The sequence below is a fragment of the Octopus bimaculoides genome, chromosome 4, assembly GCF_046866305.1.
Source record: "Octopus bimaculoides isolate indiv1 chromosome 4, ASM4686630v1, whole genome shotgun sequence".
In the NCBI taxonomy this organism is placed as follows: Eukaryota; Metazoa; Mollusca; class Cephalopoda; order Octopoda; family Octopodidae; genus Octopus; species Octopus bimaculoides.
In genome coordinates, this window is record NC_142931.1 from 99,365,675 (window position 1) to 99,387,740 (window position 22,066).

The 22,066-nt window shown below is 37.6% G+C and overlaps 1 protein-coding gene across 5 annotated transcripts in view; it reads right to left on the minus strand.

The window, feature by feature from the left end:
- The window catches only part of LOC128247611 (A disintegrin and metalloproteinase with thrombospondin motifs 7-like), a 176,410-nt gene that overhangs the window by 80,935 nt on the left and 73,409 nt on the right, over positions 1-22,066 (minus strand). For all 5 annotated transcript variants that reach the window (XM_089351091.1, XM_089351090.1, XM_089351089.1 and 2 more), the window contains exons 10-13: positions 14,388-14,513; positions 9,904-9,998; positions 8,058-8,143; positions 6,968-7,075 (exon numbers count right to left, since the gene is read on the minus strand). In XM_089351091.1, the coding sequence (XP_089207217.1) occupies positions 6,968-7,075; positions 8,058-8,143; positions 9,904-9,998; positions 14,388-14,513 (415 nt within the window). The remainder of the gene's footprint in view (positions 1-6,967; positions 7,076-8,057; positions 8,144-9,903; positions 9,999-14,387; positions 14,514-22,066) is intronic.

Consider the following 22,066-nt stretch of genomic DNA (forward strand, 5'->3'; position numbering starts at 1 on the left):
GTTTATGAGTATTTTAGGATGAGAAATTAACTTTCAAAATGTTCAAATGACTCAGATTATTGCTAGTATCACTACTGAACCACCGAGAAAGAAATATATGGATGCAGCATCATGAATTTTATCAGTTGTGCAAAAATACCAAGAAACAACATATTTAGATTTCCTTTGAGGCATTGCATTTGATCTATGGTTTTAAATAAATGTGTGACATTTTCATATGAAGTTTCTCAGCTATCACATCTATTCCTAAATTTTACACAAAAGTATCAACTTATAAATATTTTTAATTTTTTATAAAATTTCACTTTCCTAAAATATTTTTATTGTAAAGAAGGAATAATATCCAGAGGAATTATGTCCAGAGATGGATTTTGTCCTGGGGAGATTTTGCTTTAATGTTTAATGGTTGAATAAAAATGAAAGTATTTTTAAAAACCAATTTTGTTTCCTAACCCAGGTAAAGGGTAGACCTTCCAAAATGTTCAGTAAAGGTCCTTGTGTGAAATAAAATTCAAAATGAAAATGACTTCCTTCAGTTACACTTGTAAAACATTGAGAAAATAGTACAGCTGAATTTTAGTATGTTAGATCAACTTCTATAGCAATTAATAATAATAATAATAATAATAATAATAATAATAATAATAATAGCCATGAATAGTCAAGAAGGAAGGCGAAAAGATAGATAAATACAACCCTCTTAAGTACGAAATAGCCCGGCTATGGAAAATGAAGAAAGTGAAGATAGTGCCAATTATTGTTGGGTTCTTGGGAACAGTATCAGAAGGTATCAAGGGGAATATAAAGTAAATTGGAATAGAGTGCCCAGTAGAACTGTTACAAAAGGTTTACCTCCTTGGCATGGCCTGAATAATCAGGAAAGTATTAGACAGCTGAAAAGAATGAATAGCATGGTACCTTAGGCTGCAGGTAGCAAGCCTGCTATGCATGTTAGACTCCAGGAGCTCCATCAAAACCTGTCGTGCACATGTGGTTGTGATGCATGTGCCTGGTGTACCCTTATCAGACGGGTAGTCATGATGGGTATACTGGGTTTCGTATATTTTACCCCAGTGCCACTTTGATGGCATGCACTGCTCTCTCACTCAATAATAATAATAATAATGATAATAATGCAATGATATAATAGATGTTGCAATACCAGGAGATTTGAGGGTGAAATGTAAGGAAACAGAAAAGAGTGAGAAATACCAGCCACTGCAGAACGAGATAGGAAAGTTATGGGGCATGAGGAAAGTAATGGTGATACCAGTGGTAACTGGAGCATTAGGAGCAGTTTCCAAAAGCTTTGAAAAACATATTAAGAATATTGGAGCTGCTGTTAGGCTCAAAGTGATCCAGAAGACAGCGTTGTTGGGTACAGCTTGTATTCTAAGGAGAGTATTGTCTCTTTGAGTCATAAGAGAAGGCACTACTTGAAACTGGTGATTTGTTATTGCCTGCTTTCAAGTAAAGAACAACTGCAAATAGAACAGCGAGAATCAAAACAATAATAATAATAATAATAATAATAATAGTTCAACGAGATAATGGAAAAGAAAATGAAAGAGCAACTGAGGATGAAGTATTTCCAAAGAGTGAGGTTGGTGTTGCACTCAAACTTGACTGGATGGAATAAAATCCAAGCAGTTAATATGTGGGCAATACTATCACTTTGGTATGGAGTGGGAATTACAAAATGGCAAAAGAGAGAAATGAAGAAAATGGATACCAAGCCCAGAAAAATGATGCCAGCACACGGAGCCTTCCACCCTAAGAGTGACACCAATAGGCTGTACTTGTCCAGAAGAAAGAGTGGGAGAGGTTTGATCAGTTGCCAAGACTGTATCAAAGCAGAGGAACACAGCCTTGGGTAGTATATAAAAAATGCCATGGAGCCACTGTTGGAACACATGAAGAAGGCTAGCATCATCAAAACTGAAAAGCGTATAATTAAAGAAAAATTTAAACAAGAAATGAACAAAGAAAAAAAGGAAAAAGCATAGAAGGAAAAGAAAATGCATGGTCAGTTTGCAAGAGATGTGAATACCAAGGCAGATACAGAGGACTGGTGGCTATGGATGAGGCAGAGTGACCTGTAGATAGACAGAAGCACTCATATGTGCAGCTCAGGAACAACCATTAAGGACCAATTATATGAAGTGCAGAATAGACAACACTATCGATAGCAACAAATGCAGAATGTGTGGTGGAAGGGGTGAAACGGTATGACAGATTATTAGCGAATGCCTGAAATTGGCACAACACGAATACAAAAGATGCCATGACAATGTGGCAAGAATGATCCATTGGGGGCTCTGTGGAAATCACAGCCTACAAAGAGCAAAGATGTGGTATCAGCAAACTACAGAAGGAGTCACTGCAAATGGGGATTGCAAAATCCTGTGGATGCAATGATCCAGTGCAATCACCTGCCCAGACATCAGAAACTGGATATTGTTTTGGTGAATAGAAAAGAAAGAACATGGATGATAATTGACATATCATGCTCCTGTGACAACAGGATCAATGTGAAAGAAAAAGAAAAAATAAACAATTATGATGATTTTAAGTGGGAAATACAAAGGTTGAAGAGAGTAGATGTGATACCAATAGTAATCGGTGCACTTGAAAGTACCAGCATTCAACTACCAACATGGGTGAAAAAGATCAGTGCAAATGGGAAGGTAGAACACCTACAAAAATCAGCATTGCTTGGAACTGCAAGAATTCTTTGCAGGGTTCTTGAAGCATGACCAGTAAAACGAGTGTCACCTTAGTCTGCTGGCTGTGGACAGCTGACACTTTCCATCATACCTAGAAAAATAAGCTCTGAGTTTTCATATAATAATAATAATAATAATAATAATAATAACCCTTTCTACTATAGACACAAGATCTGAAATTTGGGGCAGGGGGGATAGTCGATTACATTAACCCCAGTGTTTCACTGGTACTTAATTTATTGACTCCGAAAAGCAAAGCCGACCTTGGCAAAATTTAAACTCAGAATGCTAGGATGATGATAACACACCCTGGGTATGGCATGAAACTGCATCTGGTTGTGGTGTCACAATATGGGAAGAATAAGGTTACCCATAACTACAACTACCTTCAGATCACTTTTGGGCAAAGTGTAGTACCTGTAAGCCCACTCCAAGACCTACAAATACCAGGTTGGCATCTGGCAGGGTTAAGCTTATCTCATGGGAAGAGGAGTCCCTTCAGCATTGGTTGGCAATCCCTCTAAAGAAGGTGTCTCAATAAAAACACTGATGGTTGTGCCAACTCAACACCAAAATTCTCAGGAGTGAAAATGTCAAATACAAAGATATAAAACAATGGATTGAATGAGACCAGCACTACAAACAGTGTGCAAGGTAGGTGTGGACTCTCAGAGCCTTGGCTAGCAACCCACCTAGTGATGGTGTCACAATAAAAATATTGGTGATCACACAACCTTACAAATGCTATCTTTAAATGAATGATGTCAAAATTAAATAATAACCACAACTGCATTATTGGGACTGGAACCATTAACAGTAAAGGTGTCATGCACAACAGACAGGGAGTATCTGTTCAAACTCTGGCAGGTAACCATCAAGTTGTTGATCAGGACCAAAAGCACGGTCAAAAATGCAAAAGAAAAAGAAAAAGAATGAAATGGGAAAAAGAAGTAAACAAAATAGTAATAGAATGCTGGCTGAGAAGTGAACCAAATAAAAGAGGCTTCATGAATCAAATGAAGAGAACATGGGATAAAAAGGAGGTTTTCAAGCATCTGCCCAGCAACTGATAGACCAAGCAAGAGCAATCCATAGGAGTAGAGATTGAAGTAATTCAGAGAAACATAATAAGAAACAAAGCTGAAGAAGAGTGACACAGCAGTAGCAGAAAGTGGTAATGAAAAGGTAAGAGATGAAGGACATGAAATGAATGGAAACTGCAGAGAACCAGAGAATGCTGATAAAGTAACTAAAGAAGACGATCTAGATGGACAAGTGACAGAAGGAGATTTTAGAAATGTTATGTGGTAAAATGACTGATGGGAACAATGAAGTACCACCAAATGTAAAATATATGGACAGAAAACAAGTGAGGAAATCCACAGGCAAAGTAAATGACGTTTTAAGCTTGATTAAAGCAGAAAACATCAGTAAAACAAACCAGCTAATCATAGCTGCTGCTTATGTCATAGCTAACATAGTAGACTACAAGTGGAAAAACTGAAGATATAAAAGCAAATGAAAAGAAAGAATCAAACAGGAGAAAGAGAATACAAATGAAGCTGGAAAAGATATGGAAAAAAACTGGGGTGATTGAAGAGGATAAGGTAGTAATCAGAAAATTGAATGGACAGGGGAAAACAAACAGTACATGAAGAATTGACACAAAGATGACAACATTAAAGGCCAAATTGAAAAGATATGATACTAGATGCAGAGGTTTCAAACAGAATAGACTGTTCCAATCAAATAGAAGGCATCTATTTGAGGAAATAGAGAGAGGCCAAGACCCAAGAAATGATTCCAGATGTGGAAGAAAGTAAAGAATTTTGGGAAAGTCTGTGGAACACGCCAACAAGACATAAAGAAAACACGGAGCGGCTAACAAAGTTGGAAAGACCACTTGAAACTGTACCAAGACAAAAGGACATCAGAATTAATCTATATTCAGTGAGACAGAAGTTTTAAAAAATAGCAAATTAGAAAGGACCAGGCCCAAATGGAGTACAAGGCTATTGGCTGAAGAACTTTACACAGTTGCATGAAAGGATCACTGCACAATTGGATGACTGCCTGCAGCAAGGTCACATCCCTGCCTGGATGACAAGTGAATGAATGCTGTTATACCTCAAAGATCCCTTAAAAGGGAACTTGGAATCAAATTTTCAGCCTTGACCAGTGTCTTGGAGGAAGAGTTACACAACCATCTGGAAAGTAACAATTTACTTCCAGAAGAACAGAAAAGATGCAGGAAGCAAAGTAGGGCAACAAAAGATCACTTATTAGTTAATAAAATGATAACTATAAAGTGTAGATGCAGATTGATGGGACAGGATGTAGCATGGCTAGATTACAAAAAAGCATATGACATGCTTTCACACAGTTGGATGAGTAAAACTATGAGCATGTTTGGAATAGCAAAATACATGGAGAAAATGCTTAATGAAAGTATGAAACATTGGAATACTAAATTGATTGGAGGAAAGCAAACACTTGGAAAAGTGAACATCATATGTGGAATATTCCAAGGTGATAGGTTATCTCCTTTACTATTCCTATTGGCCATGATAGTTAAAATTGCTTATGATTTGGGAAAAGGGAATGGTCAGATAAATCATTTCCTTTCTATGGATGATATAAAGGTTTATGTGAAAAATGAGGAACAACTTGAAAGTTTTGTACATATTATTTGCATTTTCTCAAATGATGCAGGTATGGAATTTGAAATAGAAAAGTGTGCTATATTGAAAATGAAATGAGGAAGATTTGAAAGAAGCCTGGGTATTGAAGTGCCAATTGGGAAAATAATGAGAGCAGTTGAGAAAGGACAGTGCTTATGTATAAGTACTTGGGAATACTAGAAGCAGATGAGATAAAAAATGAAGAAATGAAACAAATTACCAGTAGAGAGTACACAATGAGAGTCAGAAAATTATTGCAGTCAAAGTTGAATTTCAAAAATTTTATTGAAGCAATAAATTCAAGAGCAGCACCATCAATCAAATATGGAGTTGGAATAACAGACCAGAAGTGAAATAAAGAAACTTGACCGAGAAACTAGAAAGTTGACAATGTATGGAATCCACCATCCAAAAGCTGATATCAACTAGTTGTACTTGAAGAGAGACCAGGGTGGCAGAGGCTTAACAGCAGTAGAAGAATGTGTACAGATGGAAAGAAAAGTCTAGTAGAGCATTTACAGAGCAGCACAGAAAAACAACCAAAGGCACTTAAAAAAGAACAGGTGATGAAGCTCATAACAGGAGAAAAGGACAAGAATGAAATACAAAGAGAGCACATCAGACAGATTGAAGAGAAATCTCTGCATGGCCAGTTTAGGAGAGCCACTCAAGACACTGGTGGGACAAAATCCTAGGCTTGGTTAAAAAAAAGGGACAATTAAAAAAAGAAACAGAGACCCTAATTGTAGCAGCCCAAGATCAAGTGATAAAAACAAACAATTTTATAAAAAATACATATGGAGAGAATGTGTCAGATCCGGTGGAACTTGGAATGAGACTGGCACACACTGCAGCAGAATGCCCCAAGTTGACACAGGAAGAATATAAGAAATGAAGGTATGACCAAGTTGTAAAAGTTTTACATTGGAAACTGTCAGAAATGGAAATTTGAAGCTGGAAACACATGGTACAATCAAGTCAAAAGAGTACTAGAGTCAGAAAAATGTAAGATTTTGTGGGACTTACCTCTTCAAATGGACAAGAAGTTAGAAAACAATAGACCAGATATTACGATCATAGATAAGGAAAAGTGAAGTTGCTTACTTATTGACCCATCATACCTGTTTGATTCCAAGATTGTAAAGAAAGAGGAAGAAAAACAAAGAAAATACAATCCTTTAAAATTTAAAAAAGGAAGAATTTGGAGCATGAGAACAGTAAAGGTCGTGCCCATAATAATTAGTGCATTGGGAACAGTAAGCCAAGATATATACAAATGGCTGAAGGCGAGTGAAATAGAATGCCTGGTAGAGCACCTACAGAAAGTTTGCTTCTTAGGGACAGCAAGGATTATCAGGAGGGTTCTAAGCACTTAAAAGACTGCCTAAAACATGTGGATACCACAGGTAGTAATCCACTACCCACATAAATCCTACCACAAATTAGACCAAACCCGAGCTTTGTTTCAATAATAATAATAATAATAATAATAATAATAATAATAATAATAATAAAGAACAATATAAGCAAAAAGCAAAGAAGTACTTTAGGCAAACTTACCTTGTTCTTTCCACAATAAGCACCAGCTATTCCATGATAATTCACCTTCATCTCACCAAATCTTTCATTATGAATGTAATATGTACAGGAATGGAACTTACACTCAGTCTGGAACCATGACAAATGCATAGTTTGTTAATTATATTATTCTTATTACAGGCACGGGCATAACTGTATGGTAAGAAGTTTGCTTCCCAACCACATGGTTCCACCTTCAGTCTGCAGTACAGCACCTTGAGCAAGTGTCTTTTACTATAGCCTTAGGCTGACCAAAGCCTTGTGAATGGATTTGGTAGACAGGAACTGAAAGAAGCCCATCATATATATGCATATATATATTTATATACATGTGTGCCAGTGTTTTTTGCCCACCACCAATTGACAACTGGTGTTGGGGTGTTTACAACCCTGTAACTTAGCAGTTTAGAAAAAGGGACTGATATAAGTACCCAGCTTTGCAAAACATAAGCACTAGGGTCAATTCATTTGACAAAAATTCTTCAAAGTGATGCCCCAGAATGGCCGCAGTCTAATGATTGAAACAAGTAAAATATAGAAAGATAAAAGATTAGTTTGGTTAGAATGGTAATTAGTAAGTAAAATCTTACTTTAGTATGTCAGCTAATAACAAAGAAAATTATTGATTTAGTTTGATTGCTAATTAGTGAGTAAATTTTCAATTTGATATGGCTGATAATTGCAAAGAAAATTAATTGATTAGCTTAATTAAAAACACATTTGTAATACACCATTTGTGGTAAGGAGCACTACAAATGGTTGAGAGTCATTGTCACTTTAACTTGCCAGAAAAAGCAGCCATGTTACCCCAACCTCAAATCACACTTCATTTTCAAAAACGGAAGGACCTATTAAATAATGTATATTATATCTGAAAAAGCAACTTGGCACAAAAACAACAGTGAACAATTCCATTCTATGACGCCTAGTAACAGCTAAGTGAAGTGGGATATTGAGAAGAAAGTATTTTGACAATTGACAAAACAACAGCAGTGAATGAATTAGAATGCCATCCATACTGGGGCAGTCTTCTACCATTTCCATTGTAACAAAAGATGATATAAAATATTACATTAGGAGTTTCTTTAGGAAATTCTCTGTAACGGAAGCCTGGTCCATAGTTCATTTCACATGTATCATCTGGTGTAAGGTATAGACCTAGTGAATTAAAGAAGATTAAAACATTATTCAAATCCATCATTTTTTTGTCATTAACATCTTGACTTACCACCATTCATAATCTCTCTCTTTTTCTCTTTTTCTCTCCCTTTCTGTCTTTCTCTCCCCCCCCCCCTTCTGTCTCCTCTCTTTCTCTCTTTCCATCTCTCTCCCTCTCTCTCTCTCTCTTTCCATCTCTTTCCCTCTCTCTCTCCTCCCTTTCTGTCTCCTCTCTCTCTCTCTTTCCATCTCTCTCCCTCTCTCTCTCCCCTTTCTGTGTCTTTCTCTCTCTCTCTTTCCATCTCTCTCTCCCTTTCTGTCTCTTTCTCTCTCCCTTTCCATCTCCCCCTCTCTCTCTCCCACTCGCCATCAAACATTTAGCTTCCATTAGTGTCTCTTTCCTTCTACCCTCTGCCATTACTACCTCTCTAGTACTATTCTCTCTAACACTACATCTCTCTTATCTCCCCGCTTTTCCTATTGTCTCCACAATCTCTATTTTGTACCTCATAATTGAGCATTTTGCCTTTTTGCTCAATTTTATCTTCAGCAATCATCCTTTATTCTACCCACTCTGTTGGCTATGTCTCCCTGAATTGGATAGAAACAACATAGAGTAAAGTGGATTCTTTATTCTTAAAGGATAGAAAGCAACCTCACTAGCTCTGGTACCATGAATAAATCCAGACATTCTTTGTAAAGTAGTTAGTGATAGGAAAGGTATCCAACCATAGAAGCCATGTCAAAGATAGCTGACACATCCAATCTATCTAAGAAAGTAGTAACTCTAAATAAGAAATGATGCAGCCTATGATGACTTGCCCAACCCATGCTGACAAAGAAAACAGGTGTAAAATGATGATGATGATGGCGACAATGACAACAAAACATTCTCTAGTGGTAGCTCTGGTGGTAGTGATGATTGTGGTGGTGGTAATGATAGTGGTGGTGGTGGTGGTGGTGGTGGTGGTGAGGAAACATTCTCTAGCAGTTAAATGGTTTGATACTATAGGCTTTTCCTTCCACGGCTAAACCTAAACTGTCCTCCCCTCTTTTTACACGAGAACATTACTGTGTGGTACACGATCCCTATTGATCGGCCTTTCCTTTTCTTTTTTTTTCGATCCCTTTTGATCGAACTGCCCCTTTTTCCCTTCCTACGATCCCTTTTGATCGACACCACCAATTTTTTTTTTTTTTTTTTTTTTTTCCTTCCTTCCCCCTCCCAAAAAAAAAAGCTCTACATTGTATTTGTCCCATCTTCGTTGAGCCCTGTGTGGCTAATAAAAGAAATGTATTTGTAACTACAACTAGAACTGTTAAAACACTGTAATATCTCAACCTTCCAAATATATTTGCTTTAACAAATTACTGACCATCAGCCTTTAGCTACCAATGCTCTCTCCTATGCAGACAATACAACCCTTTACTGCTCTCTCTAACCATCCATGGACAGGCACCATCCACATGCAGCCTAAACACCTTACATCAAAAATTGCAATGACTTCACAAACAGAAAATTCATTAAGAATCTCCAGTGGGATCATGTCTAACTTTTCTTCTCCACAACACAGACAATCACAATACATAATTGATGTTGTCTTCAACAACAATGACAACACAAAAACATTCATTACATGTCAAATAAAACATCACCATTCTAGTCATGGACAAAACAACTAAAAATCATTACAAATGAACCAGTGAGGTGGTAGTAGTAGTAGTAGTAGTAGTAAACAGGAGACAAATACTGCACTGACCTGGTAAGAGACCATTTAGTGTTAAGCTTTTAAAAGTGTCTGCAACATCGTTTGGCTTGACATTCTCTTCAAACAGACACTCTGCCAGGTTGTTGCTGCCAACAACAAAAAGAGAAATATATCCTAACATCTATGTATCTGGCATGATGTTGTATTGTAAAGTGGGGAGTGGGGATGCATTACCAGCCTTCCAAAGTATTTTATTACATTATTGTACACCATCTTTATTACCATTTATCAGTCCGTTATGATTATTGTTGTTATCCACTCTTTTATCTTTTATTTGTTTCAATCATTAGACTGTGACCATGATGGAGCACCACCTTGAAGAATTTCTTAATTGAACCCAGTACATTTTTTTTAAAGTCAGGTAATTATTCTATTGGTCTCTTTTGCAGAACTGCTAAGTTACAGGGTATGTAAACACACCAACACCTGTTTTTCAGGCAGTGGTGGGGGGACAAATATGGACACAAAGGCACACATACACACACATATACACACACACACACACACACACATACACACACACACACACATATACACACACACAACAGACCTCTTTCAGTTTCCATCTACCAAATTTACTCCTAAGGCTTTGGTTAGCTTGAGGCTATACTAGAAGACACTTGTAGAAGGTGCCCTGCAATGGTACTGAACCTGGAACCATGTGGTTGGGAAGCAAGCTTCTTACCACACAGCTATTCCTCTGCCAAAGCTGTTCATTACTAAAGTATATCTATCAAAGAAAGGTACCTACCTAATATCTAGTCAATGTTAAACACCTACACAAAATTAGATGCCTGATGTTAGGGAATTTGATAATGTGTGATGACTAGGGTTAAGTGGGACTAGACTACACACCACATGATTATAAATGCTAACTTTGCCACTACAACCATTGTGCTGGGCTTCTGAGCAAGGCATCCTAACAATATTTTAATTTTCATTTTTGTCTTTGGTTAATAAGTGTTATTTCCTATTTGTTTCTACTTAGAAAATAAAGGAAATTACTATTATTCTCTTCAAACTTTGCTTTTGTCATCTGGACACCAATGTTTTGAAACTGACTTATTTTCCATTACATTTCAGACAGATTCAGAGCTGAGTTGCTGAAGGAGAAATATCAATATAGCAAATATTCTGCTCAACGCCACATATTTGCTTGATCATTACTTGACCTTAACCACCTGAGCATGTCCCTTAGTGACTGACAATATGTGCATCTCTGATCATGAGCAGTAGTAGTGGGGGAGCATCATGGCTAATATTATTTTCGCTTTTGTTAGTATGTACAAGAGACAATTTTTGACATGTTTCAGTCATATTCTAAATTCATCAGTACAGTAGAGCTGAAATACTTAGGTCCACTGTATTTGCTGGGAAATGAATATAAAGTTAGTCATTGTCTGAGAATGCATTTTTCACACCATATATTTCTGGTCAATTTTTCAAAACTCCCTAAGCTAAATGTGTAAATACACTAACTTGCCTATTGTTTGACAAATATATATAGTGCAGTATCTCAAAATTGTTTAATGCTCCTGATATTGACTATTAATACTGATTTGCCTATTGTTTGACAAACATAAAATTTCTATATTATTTAATCTCTCATCAGTTCCACTGCCCTACAGAAACCAATGTACAATCTTGTCCCTTTCCATAGAAAATCATTCATCACTACTTTGGTAGGCATGGTGAAGTCGTATTGGTTTGCTTATTTTGATGCAGATGTCGGAGCTGAGAGAACTAATAACAGGGATGTGGATAATGGTGGTGATGATGATAATGACAACAATAATGACGACAATGACAACAATGAGGATGATAATGATGATGATGATGAGGATGAGGATGACAATGGTGGCATCAAAGATGACAACAGCAATGATAATGCCATTGTCATTATATTCTTCATGAGAATAATGATGATGATGAAAGCAGTAACAATACTCAGAATAACAATACTTATGAAGATGATGATGACAATGACAATGATGCTAACAGTTATAGTTTTGATTCATTCTCCTGGTAATGATGTTGCTGATGTGTGTGATGATGACAATGATTAAGATGATGATAATAATAATTAGTGGCGCCAAAGATGAGATAATGATGATGGGGATGACAATGATGACGATGGTGGTGGTGGTGGTGGTGACGATGATGATGATAATGATGATGATGATAATGATGATGGTGATGATAATGAGGAGGATGGTGATGATAATGACAAAGATGACGACGACAACGATGATGATGATGATGATGATGATGATGATGATGACAATTATGATGTTGATGACGATGACAATGATGATGACAATGACAATGACAACAATAACAATGATTATGATGATGTTGATTTGACTGAGGACTGTCGAACCAGATTGCTGCACTAGGCTCCAATCTCATCTGGCAGAGTTTCTACAGCTGGATGCCCTTCCTAACGCCAACCACTCCGAGAGTGTAGTGGGTGCGTTTACGTGCCACCGGCACAAGGGCTAGTCAGGCGGTACTGGCAACGGCCACACTCAAAATGGTGTTTTTTTATGTGCCACCTGCACGTTTTTTCACATGCCATCGGCACAAGTGCCAGTAATACGACACTGGTAATGATCACGTTCAAATGGTGCTATTTACATGCCACTGGCACGAAAGCCAGACAGCTGCTCTGGCAATGATCATGCTTGGATGGTGCTCTTAGCGCTCCACTGGCACAGATGCCAGTCATCAAATTAGGTTCGATTTCGATTTCACTTGCCTCAACAGGTCTTCACTAGCAGAGTTTAGTGTCCAATGAAGGAAAGGTACGCATAAGTGGGCTAGCTACACCCCTGGCAGAGGCCTTGGATTATGGTCTCACTTGGCTTGCCGGGTCTTCCCACGCACTGCATATTTCCGAAGGTCTTGGTCACTAGTCATTGCCTCTGTGAGGCTTAATGTTCAAAGGTCGTGCTTCACCACTTCATCCCAGGTCTTCTTGGGTCTGCCTTTTCCACAGGTTCCTTCAACCACTAGGGTGTGGCACTTTTTCACACAGCTATCCTGATCTATTCTCGCCACATGACCATACCAGCACAATCGCTTCTCTTGCATACCACAGCTGATGTTTCTTAGGTCCAACTTTTCTCTCAAGGTACTTACACTCTGTTGAGTATGCACACTGACATTACAGATCCAGCGGAGCATACTGGCTTCATTTCTTGTAAGCTTACACATGTCCTCAGCAGTCATGGCCCATGTTTCACTGCCATGTGACATGGCTGATCGTACACATGCGTCATACAGTCTGCCTTTTACTCTGAGCGAGAGACCCTTTGTCACCAGCAGAGGTAAGAGCTCTCTGAACTTTGCCCAGGCTATTCTTATTCTAGCAGCTACACTTTCAGTGCACCCTCCCCAACAACTAACTTGGTCACCTAGATAGAGAAAGCTATCAACTACGTCTAGTTTTTTCTCCCTGGAATGTGGCAGAAGTTATTTTCTGCACATTTTCAGTGTTTATTGCTCATGAGCATCTGCCACATACAAAAACTAACTTCCTAGTTAGCCTTCCTTTCATATTGCTTGCACCTCTTATGTGTCTATAGCTTACACTGGGTACATCTTATAGAGTTTCTACCTATGCCTTTTCTACAGATCGAGCAGAGCCATCTACCTGAAGGGATTTGTGTTTTGTCTACCTTCCTACTTATTAGGACTTTGGTTTTAACTAGGTTGACTCTAAGGCCCTTCGATTCTAGTCCTTACTTCCACACCTGAAACTTCTCCTCTAGTTCTGATAATGACTCAGCAATTAGAGCAAGGTCATCAGCACAGAGGGGCTCCCAGGGGCATCCTGTCTTGAATTCTTCTGTTATTGCCTGGAGGACTATGATAAATAGGAGGGGGCTGAGGACTGAACCTTGGTTGACCCCTACCGCTACCTGAAATTTTTCACTGTACTCGTTGCCAACACTCACCTTACTGACAGCGTCTCTGTACATGGCTCACACAGCTCTCACTAATCATTCTTCTATCCCTAGTTTCCTCATTGACTACCAGATGAGAGATCCGGGGACCCTGTCAAAGGCTTTCTCCATATCATCAAAAGCCAGGTACAGTGGTTTATCTTTGGCTAGGTATTTCTCCTGAAGCTGTCTTACCAGAAATATAGCATCAGTGGTGCTTTTCCCTGGCATGAACCCAAACTGCATCTCATTTAAACTAACTCTCTCCCTCATCATCATCACCATCAGTACTGCTGTAATTATCATAAACATAATTTTGATAATGATGAAAATTATGTTTATGATAATTACAGCAGTACTGACGGTGATGATGATGATGATGATGATTGATATAATGATGATGATGATGGCAGTGATGATGATGATGAGGACAGCAATGCTTGTGAAAAGGAAGTTCATAATAACAACACTATTATAATTCTGTTATGGCAGCAGCATGTAATGTAGAAGATGGTTGTGTAAACTTACTCTATCAGTTGCAGCAGAGAGTTTCTGGAGCAAATACTCCATCCACTTCGCAAAGTTCCCATGATCCCATTACTTGCTGGTGGTGTTTTACATTCTTCTGTTTTATCACTGTGAGACATACCTAAGCTGAGTGATAGAGATTTGAGTGGTGGTAAAGGGAAAATTAGATTTTTGTTTTAATGAAATAGCAGACATTTATCACAAAATTCAAAACAAGATAAGTAATATCAATAAGGTCATGCATTTGTGTAAAATCATACTTAAATATATACATAATTAAGCCAGACAAAATTTATTGAGACAAATTTTTACAGCCAGCTGCTTTTCATGTTGCCATACTTCATTTGTTTCCAGGTAAAGTAATATTTCCCCTAGTCCTTCAGACATAAATATCACAATGGCCTGACATGTTTTCACAAAAGTGTGCAAACAAACAACATGGCATGTATAACAACATTTCTTTAGAACTAACAAGTAATATCAAGATAAGGAAATGCAAACACACACACATGTATACACATATATACTCTTTTACTCTTTTACTTGTTTCAGTTATTTGACTGCGGCCATGCTGGAGCACTGCCTTTAGTCGAGCAAAATCAACCCTAGAACTTATTCTTTGTAAGCCTAATACTTATTCTATCAGTCTCTTTTTGCTGAACCACTAAGTTACGGGGACGTAAACACACTAGCATCAGTTGTCAAGCGATGGTGGGGGGGACAAACACAGACACACAAACATATACACACACATACATATATATATACATATATACGACGGGCTTCTTTCAGTTTCCGTCTACCAAATCCACTCACAAGGCTTTGATCAGCCCGAGGCTATAGTAGAAGACACTTGTCCAAGGTGCCACGCAGTTGGACTGAACCCAGAACCATGTGGTTGGTAAGCAAGCTACTTACCACACAGCCGCCATCATCATCATCATCATCATCATCATCATCATCATCATCATCATCATCATTTAACATCTGTTGTCCATGCTGGCATAGGTTGGATGGTTTGACCAGGGCTGGTAGGCTGAGGGGCTGCACCAGACTCTAGTCTAATTTGGCATGATTTCTATGGCTGGATGCTCTTCCTAACACCAACTACTCCAAGAGTGTAATGGGTGTTTTTACATGCCACCAGCAAAGGTACCAGTTATGTGACACCAGTATTTTCCATGACTAGGGCTTCACTTGGCTTGGTGGCTCTTCTACTCAAGCACAGCATATTGCCGAAAGTCATCAGTCATTGCCTCCATGAGGCCCAATGCTCAATAAGTGCTTTTTACATGCCACCAACACAGGTGCTAGTTGCACGACACTGGCATTGTGTCTCTGTGAGACCCAACACGAAGCCCAGTGCTTGATATGTATTTATATATATAGTTGAATAAGATTTGGGTAAAAACCTTGTAGAATACTATACAAAGCTCATTCACAGTTATTGGCTATGATGTCATCATATAGTGGAGATGCTCCTGCTACTATATATACATCAGGAATTCCATAATATCCATAGATTTTATACAAATAGATAAATGATAGAAAATGGAATGGACAACATTCTTTATTTAAAATCACTACAATTGTTTCAACACATTTTTTCACTCATAGTACATTGGTGAGATGTTATGTAATCAGTACTTATCAAAGATAAGATATCAATTAACTTTTTTTTTTTCCTAATTGTTTCAAAAAGGGATATATAAACCAGAAGATAATAAATTAACTTCAAGTAGAAGCTGATTCGAGTGTAGAATGGAGCCAGTTGTTTGTCATGAAAGACAGAGGGTAATTTAGATCGTTCGTAGAAATAAAGAAATAGTTGTTAAGCACTGAAATGGTCAGTCTTCATCATTTTATCACTTAATTCCTCTTACAAATATTTGCATTTTCCTGCATATTCCCTGTTAATTTTAGGGCGCGTCATATATGCCGGTGCGTCTTATATGCAGCAAAATACGGTACACATCCATATTTTGTTATATAGTTATTTGCAGCATTCTTCCCTAGGATCTACACACGTGTCGGCTGCATCCACTGCACACTGTTATGTGTGCATCTCGGTGTTAATTGTCAATGCAGCTTCTTCAGGGTCCGTTGTTTGCTGCCGTTTGAAGATCATATATTTATGTTTGTATATATATATAAATGAGTAAACATTCAAAATGAAAACACGTAAAGATGCTATCATCATTATTATTATCAGCGGCAAATCTAAATAATTGATGCTAACAACAATTAGATTAGTGGCAGCAAGCGATATTAATGTTTGCATATTATGACCGTCTGTCTTTACGTTCCGAGTTCAAATTCTGCCGAGGTCGACTTTACCTTTCGTCCTTTCGGGGTCGATAAATTAAGTACCAGTTGCGTACTGGTACTTAATCAACTGGCCCCTCCCCACAAAAATTTAAGGCCTAGAAAAGTATATCGTGACAGTTACAGAATATAGAAAGTAATGTAACACCAATGACTATATAATCCAACCAAAATATCTGTTACACAAACGTAATCGGAATTATTATTTAACCTAAAAATACATCGTACATATTCAAAGAACCTTCTTGGTTTAGTGAGATAGAACGTTTTTCTGGTATTCTTTTATTCTTTTACCTGTTTCAGTTATTTGACGGTGTCCATGCTGGAGCACCACCATTTAGTCAAAGAAATTGATCCCTGGATTTATTCCCTGTAAACCAGGTGCTTATTCTATCAGTCTCTTCTGCTGAACAGCTAAATTAGAGGGACGCAAACGCACCAACATCAGTTGTCAAGCAATGGTGGTGGTAGGAAAAACACAGACACAAACGCACGCGCACACACACACACACACACATACATACATACATACATACATACATACATACATACATGCTGTTGGCACTCCGTCGCTTACGACGTCGAAGTTTCCAGTTGATCCGATCAACGGAACAGCCTGCTCGTGAAATTAACGTGCAAGTGGCTGAGCATTCCACAGACACATGTACCCTTAACGTAATTCTCGGGGATATTCAGCGTGACACAGTGTGACAAGGTCGGCCCTTTGAATTACAGGTACAACAGAATCAGGAAGAAAGGGTGAAAGAAAGTTGTGGTGAAAGAGTACAGCAGAGTTCACCACCATCCCCTGCCGGAGCCTCGTGGAGCTTTAGGTGTTTTCGTTCAATAAACACTCACAATGCCCGGTCTGGGGATCGAAACCGCGATCCTATGACCGCGAGTCCGCTGCCCTAACCACTGGGCCATTGCGCCTCCACACATACATACATACATACATACATACATACATACATACATATGACGGGCTTTGAGGTAGTGGTGATGCTGACTGGTGCGATTTTGTGGTTTGCTGGTATGCCGAAAGAGATCCAACGGGCCCCTAACTGGTTCCCCGATCTTAAAGATGTAATGTGGATGTGTAATAATGGAGCGGCTGGTATGGTGGTGATGCTAGCTGGTGCGGTGGTCTTCCTCGCAATACTTCATGGTAGACAATATTTTGTCCGTATGTGTCATCACATTTTTAACTTTGTCTGTTATCCCAATTGAGTGTCATAACTCTTACTGTAACATTGTTCATAGCTCGTGCTCTTGAAAATGTGACATATAATTGGCCATGAAAAATACCGGTTGAGGCAAATGTATTCCGACTTCTTCAAATGTTTGCCCTTGAGCCTTATTAATTGTCATTGGATATGCAAGTCGGAGTGGAAACTGAAGTTTGTTTAGTGTGAATGGAATATTTGCATCACTTGGGCTAAGTTTAATTCTGGGAATTAGAACTGTACGACCTCTATTGGAGCCTGTTACCAAGGATACTTCTACACAATGTTCATGAAATCTTTGCACTTTCATGCGAGTTCCATTACATGATCCTTAACTGATCGAAAGATTTCTTAGCAGCATTACAATAGCACCTGTTTTTAAGTTGAGGCGATGAGGGGGCATACCGGATGGAGTAAGTGTGTTTATGAATTCAAATGGATAATTCTGAATCTCCTCTTCATTATTGCAGGACACTGAATCTGTGCTTAAGTACGTTTAAAGTACCTCTGGTATAATATTAAGAACATTTTCGTTTATTGCAAGACAGTCAGAATTTTTAGGAGATACAATTACTCGTTTTTCCATTGCTTCTGGTGTGCAGTTGTTGAAAATTTCTGCGTACAAATGTACAAATTGAAATGCATCAGAATGAAATAATAAATGGATTTATGAATGAAAGTTTGGTAATTGCGTTTATCACCACCACGTGGGTGTATATTTTGCGCCTAAAATGAAGGCCGATAAGGTTGAATTAAGATGTTTAGTTAAAATCAGGGCACTCCAAATTTAATCTGTCTGGTGAGAGAGTAGACAGGAGTCATTTGTATGTAGTCCAGTGGCTAAAGTTTAGGTTGTTAATTGTGCAGGTTCCTCATATTAAGTGACAGAATGAATTTTGTATGTGAATAGTTATCTAAGTCTGGGTTTGTACTTTTGTCTGAAAGTATTCTCTTTATTTATCCGTGTTTCATTTGTAGTTTTCACTGATCATAAGTAGAGTGGGAAATCCTGGAATATGGGGGACTTATTTTTTACATATATGTCCATGTGTCCACTCAGTGGAATCTGTCTAATACTGTCTAATATATACATATATATGTATATATATATATATATATATATATATATATATATATATATATATATATATATATATAAATATATATATATATATATAAATATATATATATATATATATATATATATATATATATATATATATATATAGGTTAGTAGAATTACCGGTTGGAATAACCATCTAAGGGATAAGAATATCCGTTTTACTACCGGTATAAATTACCTATGTTAACCCTGGGCAAAAAATATGCAAGCGTATTATGCTCATAGGATACAAGCAGCAAAATAAACAAGAATTTATCGAGAATCAAATTTAAATTAAGCAGAGAATGGAGAAATCTTGATCAACAACAATTGAGTACCATCAATTATTTTTCTTTAACACAAAACTTTATCCCATCTAACAGCCGTTTCTGCTTCCAGTGTCCTGCAGTGTTGCCAAAAAAAAATTCAGAGAATAATATTCGTCATATTTTATAATACACTGATCTGAAACATGGAGCTTCATCAGAGTGAAGAATATATAAAATAAAAGAAAAGAAAAGAAGAGCCTCGAGAGGAGGAATGAAGGCTTAATATATTTGAATCATACCATTTTGCAGTGTAACGCTTCAGGCCGTTAAGTAAAATCTCCACGGCATGAAGCGTTACGCTGCAAAATGGTATGATTCAAATATATTAAGCCTTCATTCCTCCTCCCGAAGCTCCTCTTCTTTCTTTTCTTTTACTTTATATATTTTCTTCACTCTGATGAAGCTCCATGTTCCAGATCAGATATGTTATAAAATATGACGAATATTATTCTCTGTATTTTTTATTTATTTTTTTTTTTGTCAGCACTGCAGGACATTGGAAGCAGAAACGGCTGTTAGATGGGATAAAGTTTTCTATTAAAAAATAATAATCGATGGTAGTCAAATGTTGTTGATCAATATATATACATATACACACACACATACATATATATATACTTCAGCAATATAACTACACACACGTGCTGTTGGCGATTTCTTTTCCAACGCTATTTCCTTTCCAACAAAGAGCTATACTCAAAATGTCAAACTGTTTTCATCGAGTATCACACTAATACATGCCTTGTGCACGTCCTCTCGTTGTCCATTAATTGTATTTGTTTATTTGAATTGTATGCGTGTATATATATGTGTGTGTGTGTGTGTGTGTGTGTGTGTGTGTGTGTGTGTGTGTGTGTGTGTGTATACATATGCACCTATTCTTGTAGGTTTTTCAAATATTTGAAAAACCTACAAGAATAGGTGCAAGTGCTAATATTTATAATACATGTGACATGTTAATAAAAATCTGTAAATGTACAACCATCCAGATATCTGAGTACCTTATTATTTTTTCTAATATATAATTCCTGTACATCACCTCCAAACCTTCCAATATACATACATATATATATATATATATATATATATATATATATATATATATATATATATATATATATATATATATATGTATATATATATATATATGTATGTATGTATGTATATATATATATACATATATATATATACATGCGCCGCACGAATGGCTGTGTGATAAGAAAATTGCTTCCCGACCGCATGGTCCTGGGTTCACTCCCACTGCGTGGCACCTTGGAAAGCTTTGTAAGTGGATTTGGTAGACGGAAACTGAAAGAAGCCCGTCGTATATGTTTGTGTGTGTGTGTGTGTGTGTGCTTGTGTGTCTGTGTTTGTCCCCCCCATCATCGCTTGACAACCAATGCTGGTGTATTTACGTCCCCATAATATAGCGGCTCGGCAAAAGAGAACGATAGAATAAATACTAGGCTTACAAAGAATAAGTCTTGGGATTGATTTCTTGAACTAAAGGCAGTGCTCCAGTATGGCTGCAATCAAATTACTGAAACAAATAAAAGAATACATATATGTATACAGGGTGCGATGGGTAAATTGTCGCTATTTTATATTTGTAATTTCGCGCATGCGCATTGTTTGTTTTTGATTTTGTCAACTGCACAGTATAGTAGGGTCAGCTGGGCACCGTCTGTGAGAAAAACAGCACCATGACGTAATTGACTCAGTCAGAAATTCCAATACGACTATTTCATAGCGTTTGGGTGTCAATCCAAAGACAGTGCAATCTAAGGACATTACTGAGACTGATAACAGTCAAACATTCAGTCAACATTATGGTGTTTGGAGTGATCTCTAGTGATGGCGATGTTATGCCTCCATTCCTCTTTCCACACGGCCTCAAACTCAACACGGAGGCCTACATCAAGTTTCTGGAGAAGGTAGTGCTGCCCTGGATCAAGAAGGTGGCTGCTGAAAGACCCTATGTCTGGCAACAGGGCTCTGCACCATGCCACACAAGCAGGAGAAACCAGTCATGGCTGTCAGATAATTTCAGCGATCACATTGCTCCTAACATCTGACCACCTAACTCCCCTGACTGCAATCCCCTTGATTATTATTTGTGGGGCGCGGTTGAGCAATGGACCAATAAAACTCCTTGTAACACCAAAGATGAACTGAAGGCAAGGATTATGGCAGCATTCACCAACTTAAACAAGGAGATTGTCCGGAAGAGTTGCCGGAGATTCTGAAGTCATCTAGAGGCCGTGGTCGAAGCTAACGGCGATTTTATTTTTATGTAATTTTGGTACATATATCTATTAAAATGAGATGTCAGTTTTATTTTCAATTTTGCGTAATTTAGACAATAGTTTATTCACCGCACCCTGTATATGTGTGTGTGAGTGTGTGTATGCTTATATGTATATTATATATAGTGTGTGTGTCTATGTATCTGTGTATATATATATATATATATATATATATATATATATATATATATATATATATATATACGGAGAATTCACAAAAAAAAAACAAAAGACGAAGACAGGTGGTGTAGAAAACAAACAGATGTATTAGTATAATGCTCAGGAATTGAAAACGTCTTTAACGTTTCGAGCCTACGCTCTTCCATAGAAAGGAACACAGAAAGAAACAAGAAGAGAAACAAGCAGAGTAAAAAAAGGTGTGTTGTGGTTA